The 21,528-nt window shown below is 43.4% G+C and overlaps 1 protein-coding gene and 1 pseudogene across 1 annotated transcript in view; one reads left to right on the top strand and one right to left on the bottom strand.

Annotated features, from left to right (window-relative positions):
- Positions 1 to 134: 134 nt before the first annotated feature.
- On the bottom strand, positions 135 to 2,033 carry LOC102913622 (fasciculation and elongation protein zeta-2 pseudogene; annotated as a pseudogene).
- Positions 2,034 to 19,438: 17,405 nt separating this feature from the next.
- Positions 19,439 to 21,528, top strand: part of Nt5e (5'-nucleotidase ecto) — a 51,368-nt gene continuing 49,278 nt past the window's right edge. Inside the window, exon 1 of the mRNA XM_006983707.4 lies at positions 19,439 to 19,861. Within this exon, the coding sequence (XP_006983769.1) occupies positions 19,517 to 19,861 (345 nt within the window). The 5' untranslated portion in view covers positions 19,439 to 19,516. The remainder of the gene's footprint in view (positions 19,862 to 21,528) is intronic.

Here is a 21,528-nt window from a genome sequence, read left to right as displayed (position 1 = left end):
TGATACAGTCAATGTCTTCTTACTTGACTGGAAAGAGCTTGAAGAATCAGAGCAGGAAGAGCTAGTCCCAGGCTCGGCAATGTTTATTTGTTTTGCCTCAAGAAACATCATGTCTTATCTACAGGTTCCCAATCTTTTTTTTTAAGTATGTATTATTTTATTAAATGTCATTGACTTGATTGAAACTGCCAAAAGTGTTCATGATTAGTGCTGTAGCCGTGAGCAGCTTGTTCTAGAAAAGCACACAGGTGTAAATAAAACTGAACACAACCATGAGAACAGGCAGTACCATAGTAGCTCCTTAAGCACCTTAGAGGGCATGGACCTCTTTCAACACACACTTCTTCACAGACACAGAACACCCACGTTCATAATGACTCCAAATGGCATCCTAATGACTCACAAGTCAACAATGGTGAAATAGGCCAAAGTTACAAAATGAGTTCCCAACAGTGACCGGCATCCACGATCAGGTCAAGGCAGTGCAGGTGTGGTGTTCCGCTTCACAACAGCCCACACTGGACTCAGTCTCTGGACAACACTGGCAGGTAGTGTTCTCAAGATGCTCTCAACACTGATTCTCACCATCCCTGGAGAACAGCTCCGGTTGACTCTCCCAGTGCTTGAAATCTAGTTCTTCAGTGCAGTTCAGATGGAGGAGGTCAAAAACCAACAGCCACACTGTCAACGGAGACCGTAACGGCATGCACAGTCCCTATCCCTCTCTCTATCCTCGATCTGCTAAGTCCGAAACCAGTTCACAATGGTTAAGTTTTCCAAAACCTATCTCCAGAATTCAAGAGTGCCATAGCTCTCTCGGTGCTAGAATATAATGGATTAGTGAAGTCGTGATCTATTAACACTGAATTGCAAATCCAAGTTCAAGTGTGCTGGGTCTCCAAAAGCAGGGACTCGTGATAGCCACCTTCCAGTGACACCATAGGAGATCAAGCCTGGAGTCCATAGAAGGGGAAGCGCTCCAGGTGATGCTGCTCTACGTAGGACACAGAACTTTCAGAATCTAGTCAGTTAACAAGCCTGGAACTTTCTCGCTGTCCTCCTTCATGGCCCGCAGAATTTTTGTTAATATCTGAAGATCCTCGACAGACGGTGGGCCATTCTTTTTCTCATAAGGGATGACTGTCGTCAAATATGTGCCTGGCATGTGACTTCTCTCATTCCTCCCATTCTGAGAGGTGCCGTTTTTAAGCGTCTTCTTCTTGGCTGTCTCTCTGTACTCTTTCTGCTTGTTCTGCACCTCAATCAGGGCAGAAATAAAGCTGTTCTCCACCTCCTTCTCAAACTCCAGCTCATCTCTCAGAACCAACTGCTGCACCAGCTCCTCGGAGTACTCCCTGATGGCTGTCTCAATTTCTTCCAGCAGCTCATTGAGTTCGGATACTGAGAGCTTTTTCACTTTCTCTTCATAGCTGCTCATACTAGACCTCTTAAGACTCTGGATCTCTTGGGAGAGCATGGAGAGCCGGTCTGACTGTGTGGGGGTCTCGTCATCTTCCGGGTCTGGTGATTTCTGCATCATCTCTTCAGTTTCTTCAGTAACCTGGTCTGCAGTGAAGAGAGGCTCCTCGTTGACACAGGAGACGATGATCGAATGCATATCCAACTGCTCCCTCAGCTCCTCCTCATCTGAGGTGTCAAAGAGCAAGCTGTCACTCATCCCTTTCTCTGAGAGGTTCAGTGTGAGCAAATGCAAAGTATGGGATGACTTCCAGTCTACAGGCATGACATTCCCATAATTGTCTGTTAGGGCATTCCAAATCTCGTCCTCCTGTAAGAGGCTGCGCTTGGTGATGGGCCGCACGGTGGCCCGTGGGGGGCTCGGCGTCCATCGAGGGGCGGAAGCACAGGCTCAGCTTCTCCTCCAGGCTGCAGGCCAAGGCCGGGAAGCTGTCGCCGCTCGCGTGGGCCCCAGCTCCGGCCTCCGGGCTCGCGTTACAGTTCTCCTGGTCCTGGACGCTCCCGGCCGGCTCCTGGAACTCATAGAAATCCTGCCAGTCCCCGTCCGCCGCCATCGCTCCGGCTGCCGGCGCGTACCCCGCCCCAGGCTGGGCCCAGGTTCCCAATCTTAACTGGGCCACCTGCTCTGGAAAGTCTTTTTCTGAGCATCCAAGGTTATAGTGATGGCTTCTCGAATTCCTATAGGGCTTTCTGTCTAATGTGAGTATGCCTGTGTGCAGGCACCTCTAGAGGCTTGTTTCTCTAGCTAAGGGAGAGGGTGACTGAAGACAGAGACATGCCCTATTGATCTCGGCATTCTCCAAAGCACCCGTACAATAATGGAGTGTTGAAAGCTACCATGGTTCCCAGACAGGCCAAGGGGAAGAAAATGGAGAGAGAGATGGAAGACCCCGAGAGAAGACAGGTAAAGAGGACAGAGAAGGGTTGCATGTGGTTGGATTCAGATGCCTACTCAAGGGTTCATCTGAGGGCATCTGTAGTACAGGAGACTAATTACAGAACAAAGCAATTCCCTGACTCAAGGAACTTTCAAGATAACTCATCTAACTTGCACACCTATAATCACAGCACTTGGCTACATAGTGACATGCAGGCTAGCTAGAGCTATATACATGGCAAGCAGACAGTTCAATTAATTCATTTCATTCAAATTAAAACCAAGCAACCTAATGAATACCTAGAGGATAGAAACTTTAAGGAGTTAAATTAATCAAAATCTGCTCTCAGAACGTCTCAAATATGTATGGACAAGGCACCGTCAATTCCTCACACATGTTAACCAAGAACTTTCTCCGCCAAGCTTCATTGGTGTGAGAGTTCACTTTCAACCAGGGTGCTGGTTGTCAAAAATCAATGTTTTGTTCTGAGATAAACTAGAGTTTCCACCTTTGCTAAACATGCTCCTAATCCTCCGTGTGATTAAACTGACTGGGAGCAATAACCTGAAAACATTGAGAGAGTGTGGCTGTGGTCAATTTCCCCCTTCATGCTGCCTTAATCTGGAGTCCCTGCTGCCTGTAATCCTCAGAGTTGTTAATGCCACACACACACATACACCAAATAAATAAGTGGAAGGAGGTTGTAGGCAAACCTGTAAAGCATTTTCCTAATTAGTCACTGATGCGGGAGGGCCCAGCCCATTGTGGGTGGGGCCACCCCTGGGCAGGTGATCCTGGGTTCTATAAGAAAGCAGCTGAGCAAGCATGGGGAGCAAGCCAGTTAATGGTACTCCCCCACAGCCTCTGCATCAGCTCCAGATTCCCGCTCTGTTTGAGCTCTGGACCAGACTTCCTTCAGTTGGACTATGACATGCAAGTGAAAGGCAAATAAACCTCTTTCTCCCCAAATTGCTCTGTTCATGGTGTAGTATAAGACAGGCACTCAGCATTAAATTAAATGTTACTGTTTAAAATATGATATTCTTTAGGGTTTGGGGATCTTCAGTGGATCTTGATGAATATGCAGATTGCAGCTCAATTAGTCTGGGGTAAAGCCTAAGAATCTGCATTTCACACCAACTCCCCAGACCGGTGAGTGTAGCTGGTTTGAGACCATACTTTTTGAGCATTAGTATTAGTATTATTTACAAATGTGTGTCTTTGTGTGGGTATCATTACACACAAGTGCAGGTGCCTATGGAGTACAGAAGAGGACATCAGATTCTGGACTTAGAGCTGGAGTTAGAGGTAACTGTGTCTTGGGTATAAGAACCAAACTTGGGTCCTCTGTGAGAACAGTAAACATTCCTACACGTATTGTTCCAGCCTCTGAGGCTATAATTTTAAGCAAGCCCTGAGCTGCACTGATAAAGGCATGTGACTCTGAAAGAACATGGCCTACTCCAGGAAGCAATCAGTGGACTTAGTGCCAAACAGGAACAGGCCGCAACAAAAGCTTTAAACCACACCATCCTGAAAGATTGGGAGGAGGGGCAGAAATCCATCCTCTGTTGGTTCCAAAGAAAGAGTTCAACAAATTCTAAAAGTAAAAATAATGTAAACATTATCTGTTAATCAATCTGATAAAATTGCTAAAGTATAAAGTCACAAATACATAACATTTTAAATGATAAAGTAAAAATATTGAGCAACAGTCAAATAATTTTACTTCCTTATAAATAAGTTTGAAAAGTCAGACAAAATTCACTCCTGTAAAAAGGATATAAACTACTAAATTAAGACATAAGAAAGACAACTTGTAACTCTGAAAAATATGTTTAAAGTTGTATAGACCCAAATATATCCCCAAACTCAAGGACTAGCGAATATTACAAGTGAGGTCTTTGGAATCTTGAAAGAATTCATATTTAAGTGTTTATTAAACTTTCCAAAAAAAGGAATGAAAACTTCCAGCGATTTGTACAAAACCACCTAAACACTGACTCCAAAACTTCCCAGAAGATGAATGTAGGAATAATAGGAAGCTGCATCCCAATTTTACTTCTAACCATTGATACAAGAATCCTAAATAAAACTTTAGTGATAAGAATTAAACAGTATTTTTAAAGACCTATGACAAAGGGCTAGAGAAACGGCCCAGCAGTTAAGAACACTTGCTCTTGCAAACAACCCAGCTTTGGTTCCCAGCACCCACATGATGGCTCACAACTCTCCATAACTCCAGTTCCAGGAGATCTGATGCCTGATGCCTTCTAACCTCTTCAGGCACCAGGCACACGTGTGGTACACATACACATATATGTAGGCAAACCCCTTACACACATAAAATGAATAAGTCTTTTTTTTAAAGCCCCATAACAAAAGCAATCCAGTCTTGGAATTTACCTTTGGTTTAATATCAACAAATTATCACACTCCAGGAGCAAAGGAGAAAACAAGCTAAATACCCTCAATAGATAATTTTTTTTAAAGGCATCTGTAAAGCACAACATCAAAGCTGGCTGTCAAGCCCGGTGTCATGGAACACACCTATCATCCCAGCACTTGAGATGTGAAAGCAAGGAGACTGTGAGTTTAAAGCCAGTCTGGGTGATATAGCAAGACCCTGTCTCTAATCATCATCATCATCATCATCATCATCATCACCATCATCCAGTTGCTGGAGAGGTATCTCAGAGGTTAAGAGCACATACTGCTCCTGCAGAGCATTCTAATTCAGTTTCCATCATTCCTTCAGGGTGGCTTGCAAACTCCTGTAACTCCAGTTTCAAGGACTCTGACACCTCTGGCTTCTATGTGTTCCTTCAAGCACCTGGTACACATAAACTCACACAGATATATATAAAATATAAAATCAAATTTAAAAAACCAACAACAACAAAAGCCTACAAAAAATTGACAGTCTTACAAATCCTAATTCCTTAAAAGAAAAAAAATTCAGTTGTTCAAATAAAGCTATAGTCATCAAAACATTGATAATGGCATTAGAACTAGACATTGTTCAATGAAGGGAATTGGGAGTCTAGAAATAAACCCAAACATTTAAGGTCAATTGATTTCAATAAGTCTCAAGATAACTCAATGGGAAAAGGAAGATTCTTCACCGCATGATGCTAAGACAACCAGATATCCACAGGCAATTTGGATCCTGCTTCATACCACATACAAAAATTAACTAAAAAATTAATGAGTAATGTAACATAGAAGTGACACCTATAAAATTCTCAGAAGAAATATAAAATCAAACCTTCATAATTTTGGCCCTGGCAATGTCTTCTTAGCCACACCACCACCTTACAATATTATTTAAAATGTTTTGCTCGAAAGATACCATCAAGAACAGGAACAGAGAATCAGGTGGGGTGTCACACTCCCACAGTCCCCTGACTCAGCAGTCTGAGGAAAGATGATCAAGAGTTTAAAGTTAGCACCAGGTGGTATAACAAAAGACCTTGTCTCAAAACAACCAAAAAATAAAAACATAATCCACAGAAGAGAAAATATTTGCAAACCACATGTCTTAGAGGGTATTCACATGCAGGATACATAAGAACTTTAACTACTCAAAAATGAAGAAATAATTCAATTTTAAAAAGGGGAGGGATCTGAATATTCTCCATGCTCAATAAGCACAAGGAGCGATAGTCAGGTCAGCAGCATAAGCCACTGGGTGCAAGTCATCACTTGCAAACTACTTCATACTTGAAAGAGATTTGAAAAATTATGTGGCAATTCCTTAAAGTGATAAGCCCAGATTGCTACATGACCCAGTAATCCTATAGAACTGAAAACACATGTCCACACAAAGACCTCCCCTGGCCTGTTCCTAGCAATGTTGTTTGAAAGAATAACCAAGAAGAAATTTTCCAAATGGGGAGTGGTTGCCTCGGGGAGTGTTTGGTGTCATGAAAAGGCTGTGGGATTGATTTTGCAGTGGTTATGTGGCTCTGTTGCTGTACTAAAAAGTGATTGGGCTACACACTTAAAAGGGAGGATTTTTCTGTGGCTTGTGGGTGTCATCTCAGTGAAGGTCTTGCTCAGTGAAGTTGTTACTTAAAAGCAGATTTTCTAGTGAGTGCTGGGTAACATTTGTGTCCTTTTAAGGCCTGAGTTGATAGGCAAAATGGAAATATTGCTCTCTGGAGATAGAGCTGAGACAATAAAACCAGGTTAATCTTATCTTAGTAATTCTCATGAAAATGGGATTATTTCTGACCCACTTTAAAGCTTGCCAGCCTGAATGCCTCTCAGCTGAGGAAGTCCCGGTCTCTTCAGTTCTGTAGAAACAAGCAGATGCCTAGAGAAGTTGTCTGAAGACATGGTAAACTGAGTGGTGTGATTCCTTCGCCTACGTACTGTGGGGTCTTAAACAACACATGGAAGCTCAGGTCTTTAGTTGCCCCTCCTACAAAACAGAAATAACAGCTTTTAGCTCACAGGGTGTTGAGATGTAACTAGTACATAGTGCTAGGTCTTAAATACAAATAACTGATGGGTGTTGGCTGCCCTTGAAGAGCTGAATATGTGATTCTGCAAAAGAAAGGGAGGAACAGAGGCATACTAATATCTGATCCTTTAATGGGAGTGAAGAGAATGGTTGGCTCCCTTCCCACAGAAATGTTTCTTTGTCTCAGAGACTGTCTGTCACTACTTCTGACCTACCTGGTCAATACTCTAAGGACCGGGATGTCAGCCTACCCTGCTCTCCACTGTCCTTGAAGGAAGCCAGCTCTCTGCCCTTCAGGGAGATAATTGCATCACAAACCTGATTTGCAAGTTTTCAAGAGTTAATTCTAGTTCTTCTCATATAAGCTAAGGAAGGGTCTTACTCAAGATCTCAAAACCATGCCCTTTCTAATCTATGCTGGCTTCCAAATAAATGAGATGAAAATGTTTTCCATATTGAGTTGCCAGAGGTTAGCAAACCAGACAGATCAGAATATGCCACATTAGGTAAAGTGTTTTCTCTCCAAACCTTTGAAAAGACTACTGTGAGAATTAAACAATGAAAGGGAAATGTGACCATAAGGCTTGCCTCATCTCACATTCAAACCAAAGAAATAGCTTTATAGCAAGCTTGGGGAGAGTACTGGCTTCTTTTTTATTTGGTTTGCATAGGGTTTTAGTTTTGTTTTTTGTTTTGTTTTGTTGAGACAAGTTATTACTATGACCCGACCCCAAGTGCTAGGATAACAAGTATATAGGAATCAGTCCTCTGATTTTGTTGTTCTAATTCAACATTGACTTGTCTGTTGGGGTCTTTTGCCTTTCTATATAACTTTAGAATCAATTTACCAATGTCCAAAATAATAATGTAAGTGGGGATTTTGACTAGAATTATACTGAATCTGTAGAACAAGTTGAGAAAACTTGACACCCTGAAAACATTGTCTTCCTGCCCATAAATGTGAGTGTGCTAGCTAGTCATATGTCAACTTGACACATGAGCTAGAGTTATCTGAAAGGAGGGAACCTCACTTGAGAAGATGCCTCCATAAGATGCATCAGTAAGGCATTTTCTTATTTAATGATTGATAGGGGAGGGTCCAGCTCACTGTGGGTAGTTCTATCCATGGGCTAGTGCTCCTGGGTTCTATAAGAAAGCAGGCTAAGCAAGCCAGGAGGAAGCAAGCCAGTAAGCAGCTCTCCTCCATGACTTCTGCAACAGCTCTGGCCTCCAGGTTCCTGCTCTGTTTGAGTTCCTGTCCTAACTTCCTTCAGTGATGAACAATATGGAAGTGTAAGCTATTCTCCCTGTCTTAGTTAGGATTTATATTGCTGTGCAGAGACACTATGACCATGGCAACTCTTATAAAGAAAGCATTTAATTGGGGCTGGCTTACAGTATCAGAGGTTCAGTCCATTGTTATCATGGTGAGACATGGTGGTGTGCAGGCAGACATGGTGCTGGAGAAGGAGCTAAGAGTCCTATATCTTGATCTGAAGGCAATGAGAAGTGAACTGTGTGTCCCAATGAGCATAGCTTAAACAAAGGAGCTCTCAAAGCCCGCCCCACAGTGGCACAGTTCCTCTAACGAGGCCACACCTCCTAAAAGTACCACTTCCTATGAGAATTACATTCAAACTACCACACTCCCCAACTTGCTTTTTGGTCATGATGTTTTTGTCACAGCAATAGAAACCCTAACTAAGACAATGGGATAGCTTCTTTATTTTTTTTTTTAATTTTTTAAATTGAAAATAGATTCTTCTCTCATACAATACATCCCAACCACGGTTTCCCTTCCTCCCACTCCTCCTAGATCCCCCCACCTCTCTTTTCCCTCAGGTCCACTCCCCCTCCATTTCCCTTCAGAAAAGAGCAGGCCTCCAAGAGACAACAACCAAACACCACAAAATAAGATACAATAAGACAAGGCAAAAGCCCTCATGTAGATGCTGGACAAGGCAACCCAATAGGAGGAAAAGAGTCCCAAGAGCAGGCAAAAAAAAAAAAAAAAAAGTCAGAAACACACCCTTTCCCACTCTTAGGAGTCCCACAAAACACCAAGCTAACAGCCATAGCATGTATGCAGAGGACCTGGTGCAGACCCATGCAGCCCCCATGCTTGCGGCTTCAGACTCTGTGATGCCATGTGAACCCTCCTTAGTTGATTTGACGACCATGTTCTGTTGTTTGTTTTTTACTCTTCTGGGGGCCCACCACCCAGCTCCCAAATAAATCACACACGGAGGCTTATTCTTCCTTATAAATGCCCGGATTTAGCTTGGCTTGTTTCTTGCCAGCTTTCCTTAACTAATTATCCTGTCTATCTTTCGTCTCTGGGCTTTTCCTGTTCTCTTACTTCTGAAATCTTACTATTACTCTGTGGCTTGCTGTATAGCTGGGTGGCTGGCCCCTGGAGTACTCCTCCTCCGGCTACTCTTCCTTCTTCCCAGATTTTTCCTTCTTCCCAGATTTCTCCTTCTATATATTCTCTCTGCCTGCCAGCCCTGCCTATCCTTTCTCCTGCCTTGCTATTGGCAGTTTAGTTCTTTATTAGACAACCAGGTATTTTAGATAGGTAAAGAATCACAGATTCACAGAGTTAAACAAATGCAAACATAAACAAAAGTAACACACCTTAAAATAATATTTTATAGCAATGTTTCCCAGGACAGTTTCTTACTTAGTCCATTCTTTAATTTCTTTCATCATGTTTTGTGCTTTTCTTCATGCAAGTCTTGAATTTATATGTAAGGATTTCATTTTGGGAAAGTGCTAATGGAAATGATACTGGGCTTTTTATTTCAAAATCTACCTGTTCATTGATGGTATAAGGAAAAGTGATTGATTTTTGCATATTAACCTTATATCCTATAAGTCTACTATAGTTATTTTTGTAGTGAGAGGTATGTTTTTAAAAATTGTTTCAAAAAATTTTCTACATAATCAGCTCATCTATTAACAAAGTTTTACTTCTTTATTCCTAGTAAGTATGTATGCCTTTGTGTCTTTTTCTTGTATCATTAAATTAACTGGGCCTTGTAGTAATTTTAATTTCTGGCAACTTTTAAACTTTTTCTTTCTTGTTTCTGTGGGGAAAAAAAAAAAAAAAAAAATATATATATATATATATATATATATATATATATATATATATATATATATATATTCTGTCATTTCTGTTCCTTTAGTGAACACTATTACAGGCTTCATTATGACGTTTTCTTTTTTTTTTTTGGTTTTTCGAGACAGGGTTTCTCTGTGTAGCTTTGCGCCTTTCCTGGAACTCACTTGGTAGCCCAGGCTGGCCTGGAACTCACAGAGATCCGTCTGGCTCTGCCTCCCGAGTACTGGGATTAAAGGCGTGCGCCACCACTGCCCGGCGACATTTTTTATATATACCTTGCTTTTATTCTCCTTACTACAGACAGATGCATGCATGTTCTTATTCTACTTACTACTCCACTCTGAAAACAGAGAGGGACTATATTTTAGCTGTTTTCAAATTGTGTCTCACTGTAGCTGAGACTGGCTTCAAACTCAAGATCCCCCTGCCTCAGTCTTTGAGTACAGGGATAACAAGTGAAATGTCACCATACCAGTTCAATTCTTTTAACTTCTAAATGCTGGAGGATACTATTAAAGAAAAAGCTTAAGAATTTTTTTTTTCAGTTTTAATGTCTAAATAACAATATCTGGTAGACTTTTGAAATGTTCTGGATGTTTTTCAGGTTTTTCTTTAAAAAAAAAAAATCAAGAGAATCCGCATCAAGGGATAAGGTAGAAAAATAATCAAAAAGAATCCTGGCATTAACCCCAGGCCTCTACATGCACTTACACACTTTGCACATATACACATGAAAATGAAAAAAAACTGGCACTATGAAAACCTTCCAAAATGCTAAAAAAAGAAAATAATAATAATAATAGTAGTAGAAGGGAATTTTCTTAATTTTATAAAGGTACATACAAGTACCCATATAAAATATTATACTTCACAGTGAGAATAATTAATACTTCCCACCTAATCTTGAGAAGAACATAATGAGACCTGCTATCAATCACTTCTAGTCAACATTACACTAGAAATTTATTGTAGAAGAAATAGTTACCTATCCTACATCATTTACAGAACATAAAAAGCATAAAATAAAGAACACTGGTAAACTTTGTTGAAAACAATAACCTATCTGTCTTAGTCGATTTGTGTAGCTATAACAAAATACCAGAGACTGGTTAATTTATAAAGAACAAAATTTTATTTCTCATAATTCTGGAAGATGGAGAAACCACTCAAGGCATTGACAGGTTTGGTGTTGAATAAGGGTGCAGTCTCTGCTTCTAAGATGGTACCTATTACTGTATAGAGGGGAGGAACAGTGTGTCCTCATATGGAAGAAGAAACTAAAAGACAAAAAAAAAAAAAGGCAAAACATCCTTCATCACGCTACTTCATTCATGACAGTGGAGTTCGAATGACCCGAACAGTTCCCCAAGGCCTACCGTATCAATGCAGTTGTCATCGGCGGTTGTGCTGGTAACACTGAAGCTTGAGGGATAGCTTACTTCCACCACACTAACCAAAGACCAGTTCGTTGATAGTTAGACAAAACATGGCTAGAGTTGAAGTTTAGTTTACAGAAAGTGGTGGTGTCTTTTCAGCCCTGGATCACACGTGCTAGGTGAGTACTCTACCTCTGAGCGGCACCCACCGCTCAAAGGTGATATTCCTTGAGAGAAGTCCACCCACATGAACTCTGTAAATCAATCCACTCACAGTACATTGTGCAGATTGCGGTTGTCAACACTTCCGGCCTTACTGAGGAAGAAGCATCAAAAGTAACTGGCTAATCAACACTCCCTGTGTGTGGCCATAGTCTAACTTACAGTTTAAGTCAAGCATCTGCTGCACTCATGCTAGCCTTTTCCAAATGAGATTAGCCCACTTTGCCAGTAAGAGAAATGTCTCTATTTACATTAATAAAGAATATGTGTACAATCATGTCATAAATGTATATCACGAGTTTTCAAAATGTTCTGATAATGGTACTTCACTCTAGTTTCCTTTGTAATCAGATTTATTTCACTTTATTCATTTAAAACAGTATTCTGAAAGGCTTCCTCAGACTTCGTCAGACTGCCAAAAGGAACATTTCATGGAAAACCTTCAAAACCTCTGAGCTGGAAGTGGGTAAGGGTGCAGAAACCAGTGAAGTGTGACAGCTCACAGTTTGCCTGAGAAGGCGCTTAGAACAACTGAGCCTTTGGCCACAGCAGCTGTATGCCTCCAAGGTTGGAGCCAGCTCGGGCAATCTCACAAGCTTCTTTCTGCTCTGAGTTTCTCATCACAGCATTCTGAAGACTACCTGCTGCTGCTTGTTTTAGTACAAATGACCTAATCTGTAATTAGGCCATGACTCCTCCTACACTCTGATGTTCCTAACAGGACAGAATCCACCTTTTTTTTTTTTTTTTAATCTTTGTGGTCTTTTCATGGAAATCTGTGATCTGTTATCTAAGTTTGTCATCTTTGGAGCTGGGGGAATTGCTGAGTGGGTAAAATGCTTGAACACAAGAATCTGAGATCTGATCACCAGGACCCAAGCAAAAGTCATCTGGGGTAACCAGCACATCATGAGGTTTCACTGGCCAGCCTGTCTAGGTAAAACAGTGAGCTCCAGGTTAAGTGAGAGACCCTGCCTCAAAAACTAAGAGAGTGATAGAAGACAATGAACACTGACCCCTGGCCTCCAGACAGGCATGTACAGGCAAGCACTCACAAGCACACACACAAATGGTATCATCTGTATTAAATTAAAGCTGCACTCATTAAATTAAAACATTCTTTAGTTTCAACATTACATGTGTTATTCTTTAGTATGCAAATGAGACTTTGCTGAATCAGATCATAGTTTTCAAGTACGGGAAGAGGACTTAGGCAGATGCAGAACAGTGGTAAAGAGCTTGCCTAGTGTGCATGAGGGTCTATGTTCAATCCCCCAGTGTTAATAATTAATACATAAATCTAAGAAAGAAATCACAGGGCAAAGAGCCAAGATATGTCTATAATAGCAGCTGGGAAGTGGAAGAAAGAGGATCAAGAGTTTAAGGTTGGTTGGGGATTTAGCTCAGTGGTAGAGCACTTGCCTAGCAAGCGCAAGGCCCTGGGTTTGATCCTCAGCTCAAAGAAAAAAAAAAGAGTTCAAGGTCATCATCAGATACATGGTGAGCCTGAGACCGACCTGAACTAACAGAAGACTTTGACTCAAAAAAAAAAAAAAAATACTAGAGCTAAAATTTGTGTGTTATTATCAATGTTATGGTTGTTGACACTATCAATTCATGATTCGCTTTATTAACATTCTGTCCATTAGTTGGTTAAGTCTAACCAATCCCAATCAATGAGCAATAAGTCAAGCCACAAGTTGTAGGTTGAGCCACTGGCCATGGAGAAATCTACCGAGAATATTTTGCTTACTTGACTTGGGAAATCTGTGGCCTGCAGTCTTGCCTGCACATAGCTTAACTCATCTGCAGCACTATCTGCTCTCTGAGGGTCCCTCACAGCCTCTAAAGGCTACTACAGGTGAGGGTTATGATTGTTGTCCTCGATCTGTCTGCATGGCTTGGAGGGAAGACAAAAGATATTTTGCATACTTGGCGAAGGAAAAGACCACATTAAAGTGAAATTGTGGGACCAGTCTGGGAATTTAAAGAAGAGATCGTCACTGCTGTCTGGGGCAGTACAGACATTTCCTGTTGACTTGAAGGAGAATCTAAGGCAGCCTGGGGCTTGACTTGAGGCAGGCGAGAGTAGGTTGGAGAGAAGGAAGGTCCATGAAAGGTAAAGGTGGCTGGGTAGGGTGAAACTTTTAAAGGCCAGGTCAGCAAGCTTGAACTTGATAATAAATAAACAAAGGTCATTTTAGATCTGCATGCAAACACATGGTTTGGGGATGACATGAATGGCAGCCCCAGGGCAAGAATTTCAGAAAGTATTATGGTGGCCTAGTTTCAAACACGTAGGCGGCTGGTGAAGTGGTTCATCAGTAGTTTCTGACCAGGCAAGCACAAAGATCTGAGTGCAGATCGCCAACATCCACATTTTAAAAGCTGTGCAGTGGTACACCTCTAATCCCAGTACTGAGGGAATGGAGACAGAAGGGTCCCTGGGCTTCCTGGCTAGCCAGCCAACCAAATCAGCAAGCTTCAGGTTCAGCAAGAGACTTCTCTCAAAAAATGACATGGAGTGTGATTGGGGAAGACATCTGACCTCAGTCTTTGCCCAACACACACAGGAATGTGCACACATGGGGGCATCAGTGATGTCACATTAGTGTAATATACCTCAAGATGGGCTGCCATGAGAAGGCATCTTCTCTTTGTGGCACTCTTGCTGAAACTGTCCTGCTTCAGTTTAATCATGAGGGAACCTCAGAAAAGCCCAAACTGAAGGAAAATATACAAGTACCAGTACCCTTCAAAAATGTCGATTTAGAGCCGGCTACATGGCTTAGTGAGTAAAGGTGCCTGCCACCGAACCTATGATCTGGGACCCCTATGGTAAAGAGAAAGAGCCCTCTCCTACAAGTTATCTTCCTCCATACACATAATAAATACGTGTAATTTTTAAGAACTGTTTAATGCCACAGTTACACAAGACAAAGAAAGCTGAGAAAGTATCACAGGTTAGAGGAGACTAAGGACATGAGCAAACTGAATTCAATCTTGGATTGCATCCTGGAACAGAAAAAGGAAGTTAGGGGAATGACTATGAACTCCAAATAGAAGTTAGAAGTAGAGCTAATAGCTTTGCATTCATATTCTACGAGCTGAGGCCTGGAGAGAAGGTTCAATCAGTGATGTTCTTGCTGCTCAGACATGAGGATCTGAGTTCATCCTCAGTACCAACATAAGAGCCAGATGTGACATCAACCCCCCAACACACACACACACACACACACACACACACACACACACACGATTGCAGGGAGGATGGAAGGCAACTCTTTTGTTAAATGTGGAGGGTTTTGTTTGTTGTTGGTTTTTTCCCTCTTTCAAAAAACAGTAAAACAAACAAAGCAAAACAAATGACAGAACTCAGCTTCTAGAAAGTCTGAAAGGAGGGGCACAAAACTAGCAAGGGCTGCCGGGCAGTGGTGGTGCAGGCCTTTAATCCCAGCACTCGGGAGGCAGAGGCAGGCAGATCTTTGTGAGTTCAAGGTCAGCCTGGTCTACAGAACAAGATCCAGGAAAGGCACAAAGCTACACAGAGAAACCCCATGGGGGGGGGACTAGCAAGGGCTACACCCCAGGGGGCGTTACAGAACTGGGCGTTTTGTTGGGCCCAGGCTTTACTGTTCCTAATCTGCAGTGTCTTTTGGGCACAAGCACTGACGTTCTCTGAGCCTCAAATACCATGCCTTAAAGTAGGGTTGCCAAGGATGTCATTCCAGCAAATAAAAACTGGAAAACTAGATATCTATATGCAAAACCATAAACCATGAATTTTCTCCTCATTTCATGTTAAAAACTAGCTTAATTTTGGGTTTCAAGTCTAAATGTAAAATGCAAAACAGTAGGACATTTAGGAGAAAACATAAGAGAATGGTCTTCTGGCATCATTTTTGGCAATAGTTTTTTTTAAGATTTATTTGTTTAATTAATTTTATGTGTTTGTATGTGTGCCTGAAGGTATGTATTTACAACACATGTGTGCAGGTGACTGAAGAGGTCAGAATAAATCATCAGATCCCCTAGAAATGGAGTTACAGGTGGTTGTGAGTCACCCAAGGTAGGCACTAGGAACCCAGGGCAGGTGGAAAATCAGCAAGTACTCTTCACTGTTGAGCCATCCCTCCAGCCCCTTGGCAATACTTTCTTGGATATGACACCAAAAGTATACTCAGGAAAAGGGGGAAAAAAGATAAATCAACTTCTAAACTGAAATTGTTGGAGCTGAAATGCAGCTCAGTGGTAGAGCACATGTTGAGAATACACAAGGTCCTGGGTTTAATCACCAGCACTAAGACAGACAGACAGACAGACAGACAGACAGACAGACAGACAGACAGACAGACGGACGGATGGACGGACAGACAGACAGACAGACAGACAGATAGATAGATAGATGCATTTGTACATCAACACTGTTCTGTTTCAACAATGGAAAAGCAAGGTATTTGTAGCATCTACAGTGTACCTGTGCCAAGCAGCGTCAGGGTAGGTTGTGGAGAAGGGGGAAAATGCCTGGAAGCCATATGTGAGATGTAAAGATTATTGAAACTTTATATGAATTGTGGCTGAACAAAGCAGGTAGGCAGCATCCTGTGACAAGGGGCCGGATAGAAAACTACCCGAGAGTTCCAGGAGGCTCTCTGGGCTGCAAAGTTCCTATGGTGGACAGCTGGACAAGGGCACACACACTCTCACAGTCTGCTGACAGCAAGCCAGCCTTATCTTCATAGCTCCTTGATCCACCCTGCTGACTACAGGGACGAGAGTTTTATAAGCTAGACGACTCATTCAGTGACATCACTGACTCAGCATGCCAGGTATACACGCCATGTACACTAGCTCGGCATAGCTGACTTAGTGTACCTGCAGGAAGTACATTCCCTTCTAGATAACACCAGTTTGCCCCAATCACAGCACTCATGAAAGGGAGCCAATGGTCCTCCAGACAGTCCTTATTGAAAGGCCCTAGTCTCTCTAAGTCTTATTTCATTGTTTCCTTGATGTTGTAGGAGTCTTGGGAATGAAAGGATGATGTTTCAGGGACATGCTGATGCTCTCCTTTCCTGCAGGATGACACAACACTGAATAGTCAATAATATCTTCAAATTAGGTATCTGCATACACTGCATCCCTGCAGTGCTCAGGACTTAGCTCAGTTGGTAGGGTAATTGCCTGGCATACAGGAAGCCCTGGGTTCAGTCCCCAGCACTGTGTAAACTGCAAGGTGACACACGCTTTTAATCCCAGCTCTAGGAAGATGGATGAAGAGGACTAGAGTTCAAGGCCATACTTGTCTATATCATGAGCTGGAGACCATCTTGAACTACATGAAACTTTGTCAAAGAAAAGGAGAAAGCCTTACAGTTCAACCAAAACAGACACAAAGGACATGAACAGAAGAAGGCCATCAAAACAGTTCTGTGGGCAAGCCTCGTGGCCTGAGTTTGATCACCAAGATTCACATTGTGAAGAGGGTGAATCTACCCTGAAAATTGCCTTCTCACCTCTCTCTTCACGTGCCATATGCACACACACATATACACAAAATGAATAAATAAGTGTAATTAAAATTTTTTTTTCAAGACATGGTTTTTCTGTGTAGCCCTGGCTGTCCTGGAACTCACTCTGTAAATCAGGCTGACCTTGAACTCACAGAGATCTGCCTGCCTTTACCTCCCAAGTGCTAGGATTAAAGGTGTGTGCCACCATTGCCTGGCTAATAATTTTTTTTTTAAGGAAATGTCTACAAGAAAGGATACAAATGGTCATAAGCTCATAAAAAGGTGCTCAGCATTTCCAACCAACAGGGAAATGCAAATAGAAACTACAAGGAGATACTACACATGTCTTAAGATAACTATCATTCAAATCAAACAAAAGAAAATGGAAAGGATGTTTGTTGGTGAAGATGTGAAGAATCTGTTCATTGCTTATGAGGATGGGCAACATAGCAGGTCCTTATCTCAACTTAGCTTTTTTTTAGTTGACTGGCCTCAAAGCCATTTCATCAGCCATGGACCTTTATCTGTTTCTGCTTTCATCTCTTATGAACAAGCTGCTATGAACGTGAGTGTTCAAATACTCACCTAGAGTGAAATGTTACTTGGCTTCTGAAAGGGAGGAAATGCTGACATGCTGCGTCTTGAAGGTATTAGATCAAGTGAAACAAACCAGTCAGAAAAAGAAAAAGGACAAAGGACAAATATAAGGCACTTAGAATGATCAAATCCAAACAAACTGGGAATAGAATGCTGGTTGTCCAGGGAGGGGGGAGGTGCTGGAAAGAAGGAAAAGGAGAGTCGTCTTTGTTTTATTTTATTTATTTTTGAGACAGCTTCACTAACACAGCCAGAGAACTCTTTATATGGCCCAGACTTCCCAGGTACTGTTATTACAGGTGTTAGCCACCGTGTGGAGTGGGAGTCACTGTGTAGTGAGTGACTTTAAATACCATCTTGGGAAGACGAAAAAGTTCTGGGAAATGAATGGCATTAAATATCCTTAATGCCACTAAACAGTGTGCTTAGGATAGTAAGTGATAATCCATGCCATGTGTATTTATTTATACGATGTATATTTACTGCAACTGAAAAACAGCGTAGTTGTGGGTGAGGTAGGGTCTTGCTATGCAGCTCAGACTGTTCATGTACTCTCAGCTCTCCTGACTCGGCCTTCTGAGTGCTAGGATCACAGGCATGCCCCAATGTGTGTGTGTGTGTGTGTGTGTGTGTGAAATAAGACTGGCCTGGTGCATTCTGGAGATGTGTGGGGATTAGAGATCTTCTTTTTTGTTTGTTTGTTTGTTTGTTTTTGTTTTTCGAGACAGGGTTTCTCTGTGTAGCTTTGCGCCTTTCCTGGAACTCACTCTGTAGCCCAGGCTGACCTCGAACTCAACAGAGATCCGCCTGGCTCTGCCTCCCAGAGTGCTGGGATTAAAGGCGTGTTGCCACCACCGCCCAGCTAGATATCTTCTATGTAATGTGCAGAACACACGGGAACCAAATTTATTCTCTTTCCTTTTCCAAAGCTGCTGGTTTATGGATTATACTTCATTCAAACGCAGGAGTTAATCCGTTAGACTGGGAAATCGTGCAGCGATTTACATTTGATGATGACTATTTGTTAATAACAAATATGGATTCCCACTATTACTGCAAAATAAGCTTTGCGCCGGCACACACACCCACGCGCGTGCACATCACATACTCAAAATCTCAAAAATTAGGACAGAGAGGAAAGAAGGCTGGAAAAGCACTGGGCAGCAGCGCCCGGCGTAGCTGTCAGGGCTTTAAACCCTAGAATCTGCGTTAGCATTCAGAGCCCTCCACGCGCCGCCTGGGTTTTAATCGCTAAGGTTTTCACTGTGGATAAATGAAAAGCTGCATCCGAAAGATTGCTTGAATTCTGAGATTCCTGATCTGAGCAACGTGGAGCGGTTGCCTCCTCAAACCTACGTAGCATCTCCGCCCTCGTTGTGTCCTGGTCCCTCCGAGGCAACTGCGGAGCGCTCCTCCCGAGTGAGCTCTGGACTCCTCTCTCTCCCACCCCATCTCTCTTCTTTTCTGGCAACGAGATACAGCACAACACACGCTGAACACTCTTCTAGAGAAATTGGTGCCTTCAAAAGGTGAGGATCGGCTAGGCGGCCCCTACAGCTGCTACCACCGCCTCCGGGGACTACGACACCCCGGCTACCCGAGGTGCCCGCTCACCGCAGGAACAACCTCCTCTCTGTTCCTACGGGCTGTGTCTGCCAGGCCAGCCGCTGCCGGGTGCCTGGGGTGCCAGGGTCGGATCGGGTGACTCCCTGAGTGCCAGCGGGAGGGCCTGGGGCTGGAGGAGGCGCGTCTGGCCCCGCCCCTCCCTATTCCGCCCCGCAGCCTAGCGGAGGCCGGGTTGGCCGGAGCTTGCCGGCTCCGGGCCAGTCCACCAGCTCAACGCGCTCTAGCCAGCCATGCGTCCTGCGGCCGCTCCTGCGCCCAAGTGGCTGCTCCTCTCGCTGAGCGCGCTGCTGTCGCTGTGGCCCGTAACCAGAGCCTGGGAGCTCACGATCCTGCACACCAACGACGTGCACAGCCGGCTGGAGCAGACCAGCGAGGACTCCACCAAGTGCCTCAACGCCAGCCAGTGCGTGGGCGGCGTGGCGAGGCTCTACACCAAGGTGCAGCAGATCCGCAGGGAGGAACCCAACGTGCTGCTGCTGGATGCTGGCGACCAGTACCAGGGCACCATCTGGTTCACCGTTTACAAAGGTCTCGAAGTGGCACACTTCATGAACACCCTGCGCTACGATGCCATGGTAAGAAGAAGGTTCCCGGGGTTAGGAGTCCCAGACCCGGAGAGAGGGGCTAGAGAACTCCTTAGTAGCCGGGCACAGAAAGCACTCAGAGGTGAACAAGTGGAACTTGACTCAAGCCAGTGTGCCTCGTCGATGCAGACGGGCATCCCTTGGATAATTGTCTTAAACTGATGTTATTGGGGATCCACAGTGAACTGGGCGTTAAAAGAGGGATCCTGCTTACGGGATGATTCAGCGAGGGTAGGAGCACTAGACGTTATCAAGGGCTGGAGACCGATCTGTCTCCTCCACATCTCCTATCAGCTCATTCATTCAAAGAACGTCTCGTCCCTACTTTACTAAACAGGAAATAGGGTCAAAAAATGTATTCAGGTCACCAGCCCCCAAGGGGGTGGGGAGACAGATGGACACCACACCCGAAAGGCCCTGAAGTATGAGCACAACAAACCCACCTCCTTAGGTAGATTTCCAGTGCCGCTACTTTTCTGTGACCTTATGTAAGTTATTTATTAGGCCTCAGTGGCCGAATCGTCTATAAAATGGAAAGAAGAAGAATATTTACCTCAAAACAGTGTGTGCACATAATATAATCTCCATAACTGTTAGTTCCTGCTACCTACTCCCAGGCACTGCCACATGGCTTCGAGGAAAAAGAAATGTCAGAGAGAACACAAATACAGAGAAGCTGGGATTTCAAGGGTTCTATAAAACCCACTTGACCATAAAGATTCTAGAAGGGCCCAATTTGAGGGATTAGGGAGCTGGGGGTGCAGCTGAACTTTTAGAGTGCTTGCTTAGAATTTCATAGGCCATGGATTGATCCATAGCATTGCACAAACTAGGTATGTGGGGCAAGCCTAGTGGAAGCCGGGGGATCAGGAGTTCAAGGTCATCCTTGGCTACACAGAGAGGCCAGCATAGAGAACATGAGCTCTGTCTCAAAAGGAAGGAGGAAGGGAGAGAGAGATCTTAAAATGTAAAAGTTTAGTCCTCACTTCTCAATACTCCGTTGGAAATGCGCGTTGCTTGTTGAGAAATGGGCAAAGAATTAATCAAATAAACATAACTGAGATGTAAAAATCAATCGGCCCACCACTCACGTGCAACCTAGTGTACATCCCTAAAGTTGAAGATTCTACCAGGTTGAAGGGGGGAAATTAAGAAGAAGAACAACAAAACTATAAGAGATTTGCAAGAGAAATAGGAGGGCGGGTTCCCAGAACTCCGTGAAACCGGAGCGTGGGGAAGGGAAAGGAAGGCGCAGACTCCCCGCTGTGTACAGAACAGCTCAGAGGTCAGAGACGGAGCGTCCCCTCCCTGCTGAGTGCTGGTTTACAGGTTCTAAAGGCCCCAGAGCCTCCAGAGTTGATGGAGAGAGGCGGAGCTCAGCAGCAGGTTGGCAGAAGAAGAATCTCAGGCCTCAAGAGCCCTGCGGTCTCTCAGGCCTCTTTTTCCACAGCTAGGCCTGCTTGAAGCTTTGTAAGCAGTATGGCATAATTGGATTGTTAACTAGCTCACGTCTCTACTTCCCCCAGAAGGGGAGGATAAACATTGTATGAGTTTGTTTTGATTTCATGTATAAACCACAACTTTGCAGCGTTTCCTTTGGCTAACACTTTTCTCCTCCGTTGAGTAAATATTCCTTAGTAAAAATTTAAGACAGAAAC

The sequence above is a fragment of the Peromyscus maniculatus genome, chromosome 7 (genome assembly GCF_049852395.1).
Source record: "Peromyscus maniculatus bairdii isolate BWxNUB_F1_BW_parent chromosome 7, HU_Pman_BW_mat_3.1, whole genome shotgun sequence".
In the NCBI taxonomy this organism is placed as follows: Eukaryota; Metazoa; Chordata; class Mammalia; order Rodentia; family Cricetidae; genus Peromyscus; species Peromyscus maniculatus.
Note: the sequence above shows the minus strand (reverse complement) of the source record. Positions and strands in the feature narration are given on the sequence as shown.